The sequence below is a fragment of the Dama dama genome, chromosome 10, assembly GCF_033118175.1.
Source record: "Dama dama isolate Ldn47 chromosome 10, ASM3311817v1, whole genome shotgun sequence".
Classification (NCBI taxonomy): Eukaryota; Metazoa; Chordata; class Mammalia; order Artiodactyla; family Cervidae; genus Dama; species Dama dama.
In genome coordinates, this window is record NC_083690.1 from 19,888,181 (window position 1) to 19,901,459 (window position 13,279).

The following is a 13,279-nucleotide window of genomic DNA, read 5'->3' on the forward strand; positions in this document are numbered from 1 at the left end:
GTCCAAAAGTCTGTTCTGTATTTCTGTGTCTCTTTTTCTGTTTTGCATATATGGTTATCATTACCATCTTTCTAAATTCCATATATATGTGTTAGTATGCTGTAATGTTCTTTATCTTTCTGGCTTACTTCACTCTGTATAATGGGCTCCAGTTTCATCCATCTCATTAGAACTGATTCAAATGAATTCTTTTTAATGGCTGAGTAATATTCCATGGTGTATATGTACCACAGCTTCCTTATCCATTCATCTGCTGATGGGCATCTAGGTTGCTTCCATGTCCTGGCTATTATAAACAGTGCTGCGATGAACATTGGGGTGCACGTGTCTCTTTCAGATCTGGTTTCCTCAGTGTGTATGCCCAGAAGTGGGATTGCTGGGTCATATGGCAGTTCTATTTCCAGTTTTTTAAGAAATCTCCACACTGTTCTCCATAGTGGCTGTACTAGTTTGCATTCCCACCAACAGTGTAAGAGGGTTCCCTTTTCTCCACACCCTCTCCAGCATTTATTGCTTGTAGACTTTTGGATAGCAGCCATCCTGACTGGCGTGTAATGGTACCTCATTGTGGTTTTGATTTGCATTTCTCTGATAATGAGTGATGTTGAGCATCTTTTCATGTGTTTGTTAGCCATCTGTATGTCTTCTCTGGAGAAATGTCTGTTTAGTTCTTTGGCCCATTTTTTGATTGGGTCTTTTATTTTTCTGGAATTGAGCTGCAGGAGTTGCTTGTATATTTTTGAGATTAATCCTTTGTCTGTTGCTTCATTTGCTATTATTTTCTCCCATTCTAAGGGCTGTCTTTTCACCTTTAAGCAGGAGTTTTTAATCTTTGGAAGTCTGATGAAGCCTCTGGACTTTTCAGAATAATATTTTAATGCATAAAATAATACAGTATAGATTACAAAAGAAGCCAATTATGTTAAAGAGTTTTCTAAATATTTTAAACACCAAATTTATGATATAGTAATGTGTGTGTGTGTGTTTGGCTGCACCTCGTGGCATGTAGGATTTTAGTTTCCTGACCTGGATCGAACCCACACACCCTGCAGTGGTTAAGAATCCACTGGAAGCATGGATTCTTAACTACTGCAGGTAAGTCTCAATATGTGTGATCTTATTTACACATTAAATCAGGGGTCAGCAGACTTTTTCTGGTTAGGACCAGATAGTAAATATTTTAGGCTTTGTGAGCCACATGGTCTCAAGTAGCAACTATTCAACTCTGCCACTGCAGTGTGCATGGCAGTTTTCCAATAAAGCATATTTGCAAAAATGAAGTTGTGAACTGGACTCAGCCATGGATCAGTTTGCCAACTATAGCATTAAATAGTAAGATTGGACAATAGGTCTGTAAACTACCATCATTTTGAAGGGGATGATATATTGGTGCATCTGTAATGACTGAACAAGTTATGAAAATAACTGCGATTCCTACTGGTAACAAAGTCACAGGTCCTACACAACCCTATGGGGGTTTATTGCCTATGTTCATCATTGAAAGAAATGCAAAGTACCAGTTAGATGTCAATGAAAACGAAGATGTACTTTTCCCCCACTCACATTCACTGACCCTCTGAGTTCTGGTCATGAGCCTATCAGTTCAATTCAGTTGCTCAGTCGTGTCCGACTCTTTGAGACCCCATGAATCGCAGCATGCCAGGCCTCCCTGTCCATCACCAACTCCCGGAGTTTACTCAGACTCATGTCCATCGAGTCAGTGATGCCATCCAGCCATCTCATCCTCTGTTGTCCCCTTCTCCTCCTGCCCTCAATCTTTCCCAGCATCAGGGTCTTTTCCAATGAGTCAACTCTTTGCATGAGGTGGTCAAAGTATCGGAGTTTCAGCTTCAACATCAGTCCTTCCAATGAACATGCAGGACTGATCTCCTTTAGGATAGACTTGTTGGATCTCCTTGCAGTCCAAGGGACTCTCAACTGTCCAATACCACAGTTCAAAAGCATCAATTTTTCGGCACTCAGCTTTCTTCACAGTCCAACTCTCACATCCATACATGACCACTGGAAAAACCATAGCCTTGACTAGACGGACCTTTGTTGGCAAAGTAATGTCTCTGCTTTTTAATATGCCATCTTGGTTTGTCATAACTTTCCTTCCAAGAAGTAAGCATCTTTTAATTTCATGGCTGCAATCACCATCTACAGTGATTTTGGAGCCCCCCAAAATAAAGTCTGACACTGTTTCCACTGTTTCCCCATCTATTTCCCATGAAGTGATGGGACCAGATGCCATGATCTTAGTTTTCTGAATGTTGAGCTTTAAGCCAACTTTTTCACTTTCCTCTTTCACTTTCATCAAGAGGCTTTTTAGTTCCTCTTCACTTTCTGCCATAAGGGTGGTGTCATCTGCATATCTGAGGTTATTGATATTTCTCCCGGCAATCTTGATTCCAGCTTGTGCTTCATCCAGCCCTGCGTTTCTCATGATGTACTCTGCATATAAGTTAAATAAGCAGGGTGACAATATACAGCCTTGACGTACTCCTTTTCCTATTTGGAACCAGTCTGTTGTTCCATGTCCAGTTCTAACTGTTGCTTCCTGACCTGCATATGGTTTCTACAGACCCAGGTTAAACATTCCTGGGCCTGGAGAACAAAGTTCAAAGATCTTAAAATGGAATTTAAAGCAATGAACATTCTGACCACTACCTGTTTCTTCATTTTCTATTTTACTCATTTAGTAAGCAGTATTCAAACCTACTATGTACTAGGTACTAAGGATATAAAACTATACAAGGCAGGTGACATGACCCTTACCTTCATAAGACACTTAGAATGGTCAACAATCTTATCCTTTCTCTTACTCTAGCCAAAATTCAGTGCTTTATTTTGTTTATCTGTGCTTTACACACAAAATATTTTTTTTCACAACAAAATCCCTCCCAAGTACCAGTTTTCCATCCCCTAGGCAGCGATATCTCCCCTGTTGAGAATGCATGCTCTAAGATTATTGAAATCCAGGTTCTCATAGCTATGACAACAGTACATCTCTAGAACAATTCTGAACAAGGAAATGTTCTTTTTCAGCAAAGGTGTTTTATTAAATATCTAAATGGTATTTATTATTTATAATTTATTTCTCATTGGAAAAGACCTTGATTCTGGGAAAGATTGAAGGCAAAAGGAGAAGGGGGTGGCAGAGGATGAGATGGTTAGATAGCATCCCCAACTCAATGGACACTCTGGGAGATAGTGAAGGACAGGGAAGTCTAGCATGCAGCAGTCCATGTGGTCACAGAAAGTCAGACACATGACTTAGTGACTGAACAGAACAGAACATACATAAATTGATAAATCTTAAAACAGCAAAAAGAATAGAGCCAATGTCTTGATTTTCATTTGAAATATTTGTTTGGGGTACTAAAATGCAGCTAGCACTCACTCTGTCCGAATATCGTCATCGAGCTCTACATCTTCTAGAAATTTGTTGGCCACCAACTCCAGGGCATCTGTGGGCCAAGACTGGAACCAGTCAATTGTGCAGCAATTGATTAGAGAAGGGAACATTCGCAGGCGGTTCCGGAAGGCGTCCCCAATTGGACTCATGGCTAATGAAAAGCAGATTTCATTAGTTCTCTTTCTCCCAGTCAAGGAGGCCAAAGGGGACAGACAGGTCATTCCAAGGATTCTGATGGGGATAAGGGAGCAGTCATGTTTCCTGTTGGCATTCCAGAGTATAATTGGGAATAGTCAGGATGAGTGCCTGGAAAGCATAGGGGAATCATGGGATATTTTCATGCAACTTTGTGATGGGAAGTCAGTTTATTACAATACTCTTCTGTCTGGTTTTCAATATTCATATTATCCTATATTATCCATTCCAGATCTTTAGGATCATATAGCCAGAGTGTTTTAAGCCCTTTGACCCACTTGCTCCACTTGTCCTGACTCACAGACCTCAGGGAACCACTGGTGCCCTATACATAGCTACTTATGGAGGCTGCTGGGGGGGGCCCTATCAGCTTGTTTCTGACCTCATCTCCATCTAACCACAAATTTTGGATTATATGCCCCAAATTTTGTTAATTGTTTATTTAGATTCAATGTGTACCAGGCACTTGCTAGGAGGAAGCATAATGCATAGGTGGAAGTGTGAGAAAGTCAGTGTGGCTAAAAAAGGAAGGGGAAGCACGGTTTGAGATGAGAGTGGAGAGGATGCAGGGGACAGTCTGGCAGGTGTTCTTATAAAACTATAGGTTATGGATTTTGGTCTTTATCTTAATAGAAAGTAATTCAGGTGTTTTAATTTGTGTATGTGTATGTTAATATACAATGAACAGATCTGCAATATAAGAAAAACAAATCCTGACAGTGGAAAGCATCCTGATTCAGTGGAACATAAATGTCTGGAATGGACAGAGTGGACATAGAGAGAACAGTTAGAAGGCTATAGAGGTGAGGTCTGGGTGAGATGATATTCGTAGCAGCTTAGCTAATTTGAAGGTGGCAGAGATAGAGATAAGTGGGTTGATATGAGCACAAGAAGGCAAAAATTGACAAGACATGGTAATGAAGAGAAGTATTAAACAAGACCCCTAAGCTTCTGGACAGATTGGAGATGATATTCACAGAGAGAAAATCTCCATATGTTATTTTGTAAGGCTGCCAGGGTAATGTACTAAAAGGAAGGAGAGGGTTCACAGCAGAATCCAGAGAATTGAAGAGAATGGAACAGGTTTAAAATAGTTTTTCAGGAGAATGGAAGTTTGCACAGGAATTCCAGGCACTGACCGTTGGGCAAGTTAGGTGCCTTGGTTGGATCAATTTTGGCACCATTGTAAGAGGACTGGGCTTAGGGCAAGGAGATCCTGAAACATCCAAGGAAAAGGGCAAAATGGATTTTCTCATTCTTACCAAGGACAATGTGAAGGTTCTTTTTCACTCTCTCAATGAAGAAGTTATACATAGAAAGAGGAGTGACTTCGATCTTTTCTCCTTCTGTCCTGGCTGCCATTTGCATCTTCTCCACAATGTCAGCCTTCTCATCAGCAGGGAAGATGTTGGGCACATCACCGGTGTTCAGAAGCATGTTGATGTCCTCAATGAATGACTCATCCTTGATCTGATTATCAGCGAAGAGGAACACAGTACTCTTGGTGGCCACACCAACCTGGAGCATGATCTTCTTCAGGTCCTCTCGCCAATCGTTGCCTGAGTAGCTTTTTGTGATCTCGATCTGGTATAGCTCATATGAGTTCATGAATGTGGACAGTTTGCTGGCACTTTGCCGCCCACTGCCCCCAATGCCCACCAGGAGCAAGTGGCCTTTGTCCTGCTTCAGGACCCTGCAGATCCTAGAGATGTGCTCAATGGCGAACCTGAACATCACCAAGGACATGGGGGCCTTGCTGATATTGTTGAACTCTTCCAGGTAATACTCCATGACCACTGTGAGCTGTTTTAAGTCAGTGATCTCATCATATATCTTTTGGTCACTTTCTGGCTTGAAGAAATCTCCAAAGAAGAGGCTACGGATATTATCATCAACTATCTTTCCAGTGGGTGATAGGTGGATGAGGACCTGTGGAAAAGATAACTCTCAGCCAGGCATTCACTCCAACTACCATGGTGGTGGGAGCTAGAAGGAGGGAACAGCAGATGTGTTTGTTTCCTCTGAGCACATTTTTCAAAGTCCTGGTTCACAACAGTTTTGTTTTTTTAAACAAAATAAGTGTATTTGATGGTTGTAAAGACTATGATGAAAGGACAGTTGAGAAAAGAGTGTGAAAGCAAGGGTCAATGGGTTTGCTAAGTGATTAAAACATTGGTGGACAGATTATAAGATCCCAGGAGGAGGTGGTCAAAAGGTGAGATCATTTTTAATGTACTTGCTTCTTCACCAAATAGAGGTGCAGACCTTACCCCTGTTCCCCACTCTGTACCTAGAGTAGAAATGTTTTAGTTGCTTCTTCTTTCTGATATTAGAAACTAGCAGTGTTTCTGTACATGGCCTCTGGATGAAATATGAAATACTTGCACTTTTTCTATGGAGAAATCACAGCTTCTTAAAAGTAGAGGTAGAACTAGATGATGCAAATATATAGGGTTTAAACTTTTCTTATATCAAAATGGGAAAGAGAAAATATTTAAAATAGGAAACCAAGACAATCTTTCACTTGGGCTTTACACAGGGCATCAATCAAACAATAAAAATTCATGGTAATTTTATTTCTTAACTCAAAAGTTAATTGACCTTGAAAATGCATTTTACATTAATTATAAACAAAATATCTTTTCATAAATAACAAGTTTGAATGGGTCTAAACTTACATGTTATCTAGAAAGTCAAGTGAAATTGGGCCAAGTATTATATTACTTGGGACAGGGAAGCCTGGTGGACTGCAGTCCATGGGGTTGCAAAGAGTTGGATAGGACTTGGTGACTGAACAGCAAAAAACAACAGTATATCACCAAATCAAGTGACTAATTGCCTCAATACACTGTTTCTTGAGATTCAGAAAGCAGAGCTAAAAGTCTCTATTTGGGCTTTCCTGGTGGCTCAGTGGTAAAGAATCCACCTGCCAATGCAACAAACCTGGGTTCGATTCTTGGGTCAGGAAGATCCCCTGGAGAAGGAAATGGCAACCCATTCCAGTATTCTTGCCTGGAAAATCCCATAGACAGAGGAGCTGGTGGGCTACAGTCCAGGGGGTTGCAAAAGAGTTGGACACGGCTGAGTGACTGAATAACAACAATAAAGTCTCTACTAGGAAGGGAGCCTGAAATCTGAGACTAGCATGATCACATATTTGGGGCAATTTCTGAGGTCAAAAGATCACAGGGTCTTGCTTACCTTTTCCACAGACTGCTTGAAGCAATTGGAGGTGGTTTCCCTTACCATGTTAAAAAAGACCTGTCTATCTTCATGATCAATCAGACGGTCATAGAAGACCCGGTAAACCTCATGAATCCAAAGCCGGATAAACTTCTCTACATCCTGAAAATTCAGTCAGTTATTTGAATGAATGGCACATGGTGGCTGAGGCAGTAGTTGTCAAACAGTTTCTAAGTCCTGGGTTGTTGTGAGGATTAAATGAGATAATGCTTACAAAATATTTAGCACAATGCCTAGCACAGATTAAATGCTTAATAAAAGTTAGCTATTACTATTATCATTATATATTCCACATAGCCAAGGATATCAGTGAATGAACTTGATAACAGAAATGCCAGCGGCTGACCTGCAGGTGGGTGTGAGGGCAGAGCAATACCCCTTGGATCACCCGTGAGAAATCCCGCAGGTTAAAGACATAGTGTGACTTAGAGGGAGTTGGCAAGAAATTCTCCACTGCAGCTCTATAAATTGTCATTGTTGCTTGTACCATCATCTTTCCATACCTTGGGAGGAAGGAGAAGGCAGACCAGTTAAGGAAGGGCCAGACATGAGGACCCCAGGCCAATCATACAGGAACCTACCTTAAAAACACCACATCAAACCCTTTTCCAAAGTGCCAGTCAGCAATTGAACTGAAAATCTTGGTTAATATGTCATCCTCGAAGGCATTGATGGAAATGATGTTCAGATGGCGAGTGAATCGTCCTGGAAAACATGCACAGGTGTGAATGTGCACACACACTCACACTTACCTCCTGGGCGGAGCAATCCTAAGATATAGAACGGTTTTTCCTCTGCCTTTAAGTTCTAGAGCTGTGCTATTCAACATGGCAGCCTCTAGCCATATGTGGCTATTTAAATTTATATTAAAATTAAGTAACATTAAAATGTATTTCCTCAGTCTCATTAACCACATATCAACTTCTCAAGGATAAACATGTGACTAGTGGATGTTGTATTGCACAGTATAGATATAGAATATCTCCATGACTGCAGAAGTTCTGGTAATAGTGCTAGTCCAGTGCTCAAGACTGTTATTAGATAATGGCAATATGTTATTTTTGTAAAATAATCAAATAATTCAGAAATACTTTTACAGAAAGTAACCCTTGCCTCCTACACACCAAATCCATTCTCTCGTCCCTCCCAAATTAATCACTGTTAGTTTGGTATTCTTACAGCTCTACATCTATATCTATGTATCTAATATTAGATACCCATATATTTATATCTACAAAATTCATCCATTTAAAGTACACAATTCAATAAATATTTAGTACTTTAGTTGTGCAACCATTACCACAATCAATAGAAGAATAATCACTCCAAAAAGAAATCCTTTACCTTTACCACTTTCTATTTCCTTGCAGCCCTTGGCAACTAATAATTGATTTTCTGTCTCTATGATTTGCCTGCACTATCTTTCTAAAAAATATTTTGCTGTATAAAGTAAAGCACAGATACAGAAAATCGCCAAAATTATAAAGTGAATCATTATAAAGTTAACATCCTTCCATCTACCATCCACATCAAGAAATACAACTTTGCCAGCCCTCCATAGAATCCCCTCCATATATCCCATCCCAGTCATAGCCCTTTCCCTGTCTCCCTCCAAAGCTTACCACTATCCTGATTTTAAAGTAACTACTATCTTGCATTTCTTTATGTTTTTTTTTATCACCCATATGTACTGACATATGTATGTTTACCTTTTTTTAAAAAAAATGCTGGAATAATATTTTACACATTGGGAAATATGGAGAGGAAGTCATGTATTGAACTTGAGGAACTTGAGGAAGTCATGTATTCTTTTGATAATAAGCATACTAATAGTACTTAATGTGTGCTAATGCTTGTTACACGTTACCAAAACCCAGATCAGTCTTCTGCCAAGCCATGCTCTCCACCACCATATGATAATGCCTTGAGCCTCAGTTTTCCCATATGAGCCCTAACCGTGGGCAGCTGGTCTGACAATTGTCAGATAGTCTGTTGGTTCTTCAATGAACACAGTCTCTTTAAATATCAACATCAAATGAGGTTATTCCCTAGCTATGATGGAACAAGACAGAAACAAGTTTGCTTTGAAATCATGAAAACTGAGGAGCTAAGATGGCGGAGGAACAGGATGGGGAGACCACTTTCTCCCCTACAAATTCGTCGAAAGAACATTTGAACGCTGAGCAAACTTCACAAAACAATTTCTGACCGCTAGCAGAAGACATCAGGCGCCCAGAAAAGCAGCCCATCGTCTTTGAAAGGAGGTAGGACAAAATATAAAAGATAAAAAGAGAGACAAAAGAGCTAGGGAGGAGACCTGTCTCAGGAAGGGAGTCATAATAGAGGAAGTTTCCAAACACCAGGAAACCCTCTCACTGGTGGGTCTGGGGGAAGTTTTCAAATCTCAGAGGGCAACCTAACTGGGAGGAAAAATAAATAAAACCCACAGATTACATGCCTAAAAGCAACTCCCAGCAGAAAAGTACCCCAGATGCCCACATCTGCCACCAGCAAGTGGGGGCGGAACGGAGAGGAGCGGGTGGCATTGCTTAGGGTAAGGACCGGGCCTGAGTGCCCTGAGGGCAATCGGAGGGAGCTAACATGAGATGGAAACTGTGGGATAGCAAGAGAGAGAGTGAAATCATGAAAACTTCCCCCCAAACTAATATGAGTGACTCTAGTTGTTTACTAAGTACAGAAAAAAATTAATATACCTACTCTTCAAATTGTCCCCACTGCCTGAGATTACCCAATCTAAAACAGAGTACCTGGTTTCTTAAGCCTTTCTCATATCACCCAGCACAAGCCCATTTAACACCCTTTCACCAGGCATCCTCATGGTTCTCCATTGCTATACAGATACCCTTGCTGCAGCAAATTAATAGACTCAATTTCACTTGACCACAGATGTGTTCCTGGCAGTTTTGGGCATTGGTCTTTAAGATCTTTTCAATATGTCATATTTGTGACATAGCTTGAAAACTGTCAACTGCTGTGCAAATGTTAGCAATTACTATTTCCTTGATATGTACAGGAAACAGACATTCCCTTTTGAATAGATCTCTCCTGCCCCACTGGTTTTAGTGAGAATTAATTGACATAAAATATATAAACTGAAGGTTTACCACATGATGATTTAATGCATATAAGATATTGCAAAATGCTTGCATACTAAGGTTAAGTAACAATTCTGTTGCTGCTGCTGTTGTTAATTAGAGTCACCATATTGTACATCAGACCCCCAAAACTAGTTCATTTTATAACTGGAAATTTGTACCCTCTGACCAACATCTCCCCATTTCCCCCACCCCTTAGCTCCTGGCAACCATCATTCTACTGTTCCTGTGAGTTTGGCTTTTTTAGATTCCACATGTAAATGGTATCATATAGTATTTATTTTTCTCTGACTTATTTCACTTAGCTTAATGTTCTCAAGGTCCATTCATATTGTCACATAGAGTAGAATTTCATTATTTTTATAGCCAAATAATATCCCAGGGTGTGTGTGTGTGTGTGTGTGTGTATACATTTTCTTTATCCATTCATCCATAAATAGACACTTTGGATGTTTCAATGACTTGGCTATTGTGAATAATGTTGCAATATGGGACTGGGCTTCCCTGGTGGCTCAGCAGTAAAGAACCTGCCTACAATGCAGGAGACACAGGAGATGAGGGTTCAGTTTCTGGATTAGGAAGATCCACTGGAGGGGGGCATGGCAACCCACTCTAGTATTCTTGCCTGGAGAATCCCATGGACTGAGGAACCTGGTGGACTACAGTCCATAGGGCTGCAAAGAGTTGGACACGACTGAAGTGACTGGGCATGCAGTGCGAACATGGGACTATAGATATCTCTCCAAGACAATGATTTCATTTCCTCCAGATATACACCCAGAATTGGCATTAGCAGATCATGTGGTAGTGCTATTTTTAATTTTTTGAGGGACGTCCTACTGTTTTTCATAGTGGCTGCATGAACTTATATTCCCACCAACAATGCACAAGAGCAGTTATTATCTCTTGACTTTTGTTAATAGCCATTCTATCAGGTGTGAGGTGATATCTCATTGTGATTCTGATTTTCATTTCTCTAATAATCAGCAATGTTGAACATCTTTTCATGTGTCTGTTAGCCACTGTATGTCTTTAGAAAAATGTCTATTCGAATTCTCTATCCATTTTCAAGTCAGATTGTTGTTTTGCTACTGAGTTGTATGAACTCCTTACACATTTTGTATTTCAACACTTTATCAGATAGTTTGCAAATATTTTCCCCATTGAATGAGTAGGTCTTAGAGAAAAGTAATATACCAAGTTCCTTTCCCTCTAAGTAGTTAGAGAAGTGTTGAATTTATAGATGCTAAGTGCCTGAGATCCTGCTATATTCAAACCCAAGGCAAAGGTACCCTTGGACTCTGTACTTGAAGTGGAGGGTGATGGTTTGTATACTCAAGTAAAAGCACCCTGTTTATCTTCCTTATTTTACAAATGAGAAAGATATATGCCACAGGGGAAAGCAAGGTAACAGAATGTTAAGTCTGAAAATAGCATTAAGATTCTTAACCAAGGATGTATCTCAGAATAAAAGTATGGAAATCTGTAGACCTGGATTGATGAAGTTGCACATGAAGCAAAATATACTCCTAAAGTGTCAGATGATGGGGGAAAATCTTATATGCTTATTATTATTATTTTATTTAGGCTCCAAAAAATTGTAAGAAACATAACAGGTGAATCTGTCATTCACCTTTAGTTGAGAACCTCTCGTCTAGCCTTGCTCCTAGAACACAAGCTGACCACACAGAACTTACCTCTTCATGAGACTCTCTGTTCCTCTATGCCTAGCCAAAGACTCCTCAAATCCTCTTTTCATCTTCTCATCCTATTTCATACAACTTTCAACATGGCATATTCAAATGCCACTCCTTGAATCTAACTCAAGTGTCTCTTGCCTAAATTCACCTTTCTCTATCTTCCATCAGGACAGACTGCCTTGCACTAGCCCTCCATCCACAAAGATGGTCTGGTTCTGCAGGGGGTGGGGCAAAAAGTAATGAACTCTCTCCTTCACATACCAGTAATGTCATTCCTTCCTCCCCCAGGAGGGCCCATGGCTGTCACAAGTAGCACATCAGTGATGTCCAGCTTATTGGTATCCTTCTTGTCAAACCAGTAACCATGGTCAATCCATTGCCGTAGGAGCTCAATGGGGGGCTGGGCTCCATATACCTCTTTGGCTGGCATGTTGAGGTCATCTGGGGAAAGAAGTGATGGCCACAGATTGTAAGTCTATGGGATCCTTTGCTCTTTTAGGAGGTAGCAGATGACTATCCTTCCATGGGAGAATCCATACTCAATTGTTATACCCTCACTCTAGGTAGGGCTCAGCCAGTGGAGATTTTCACCATAATGGAAGAGACTTTTTAGGGTTCTGGCTTTCCTGGTTTATTGAGATCTCTGTGCATTTATTGAGATCTCTGTGTGTGAGATCCTCTGTGGAAGAATGCATAGATTGGCATTAACAAATAGATATTTAAATTTTTCCCATTCCTTCACCCAAAATATATAGATTGTCTACTATGTGCTAGACACTTTGTTAATTTCTAGGGATATGATGGTGAGAAAGACAGTCATGCTTCTAGTTGACAGAGTATTTAATTTACCACCAGGTAACAGTGGGAACTCCAGTAGCAGAAAGGCTTCAGGCTACGATTTATGAAGAGCAAAATCAAAAAGGCAAGGATAAATTGTGATTTCCTCCAGGGTAGGGATTGATTTTCTCCAATAGTACATTGTTCAGACCTGGCACATAGAAGGCACTCAATACATTCCAATGAGTACTGACTAAATGCCCAGTTTTGTGTCATGTAACATTTTAGGAATTTTATACATATTATATCATCTACTCAAGATGATGACTTTATAAGGAAGATAGTATTACCTTTATGTTAGAGGTGAGGAACTGAAGGTAATGGAATAATATGCTTAGGGTTAAAAAGTGAGATTTGGACCTAGGTGTGTTTGACTGCAAAGCGTAAATTGCTTTTGGATATGCCATAAAAAAAGGAAGGGAGAACAGATGAGAGGAAAGGACAAAGGAGGGAGGGAGGACAAGAAAGGGAAAAGAAAATATGATCCCTGCCTTTAAGGAGCTGTTGTTAATTGGCAAGAATATAAATACATGCAACATTTACTATCAATACCTTAATTTTAAAGACAGAACATGAGATAATTCAGAAGAGCAGGGAATTACTATTACTAAATGAGAATTCTATGAATTAGCAGTAAGAGAGTAGAAAACATAATGTATTTGGCACCAAGAAACCTGGTTTTGGCTGTGGTTCCAGAATTTTCTAGACATTTGACCCTGAACAGGGAATTTAACCTTCAGAGCCTCATTTAATTGACTAGTAAAGTGATT

The 13,279-nt window shown here is 40.1% G+C and overlaps 1 protein-coding gene across 1 annotated transcript in view; it reads right to left on the reverse strand.

Moving 5' to 3' along the window:
• Nucleotides 1-13,279, reverse strand: part of DNAH3 (dynein axonemal heavy chain 3) — a 240,635-nt gene that overhangs the window by 59,327 nt on the left and 168,029 nt on the right. Inside the window, exons 44-49 of the mRNA XM_061152967.1 lie at nt 11,934-12,113; nt 7,438-7,561; nt 7,203-7,359; nt 6,815-6,958; nt 4,876-5,542; nt 3,404-3,569 (exon numbers count right to left, since the gene is read on the reverse strand). Of these exons, the coding sequence (XP_061008950.1) occupies nt 3,404-3,569; nt 4,876-5,542; nt 6,815-6,958; nt 7,203-7,359; nt 7,438-7,561; nt 11,934-12,113 (1,438 nt within the window). The remainder of the gene's footprint in view (nt 1-3,403; nt 3,570-4,875; nt 5,543-6,814; nt 6,959-7,202; nt 7,360-7,437; nt 7,562-11,933; nt 12,114-13,279) is intronic.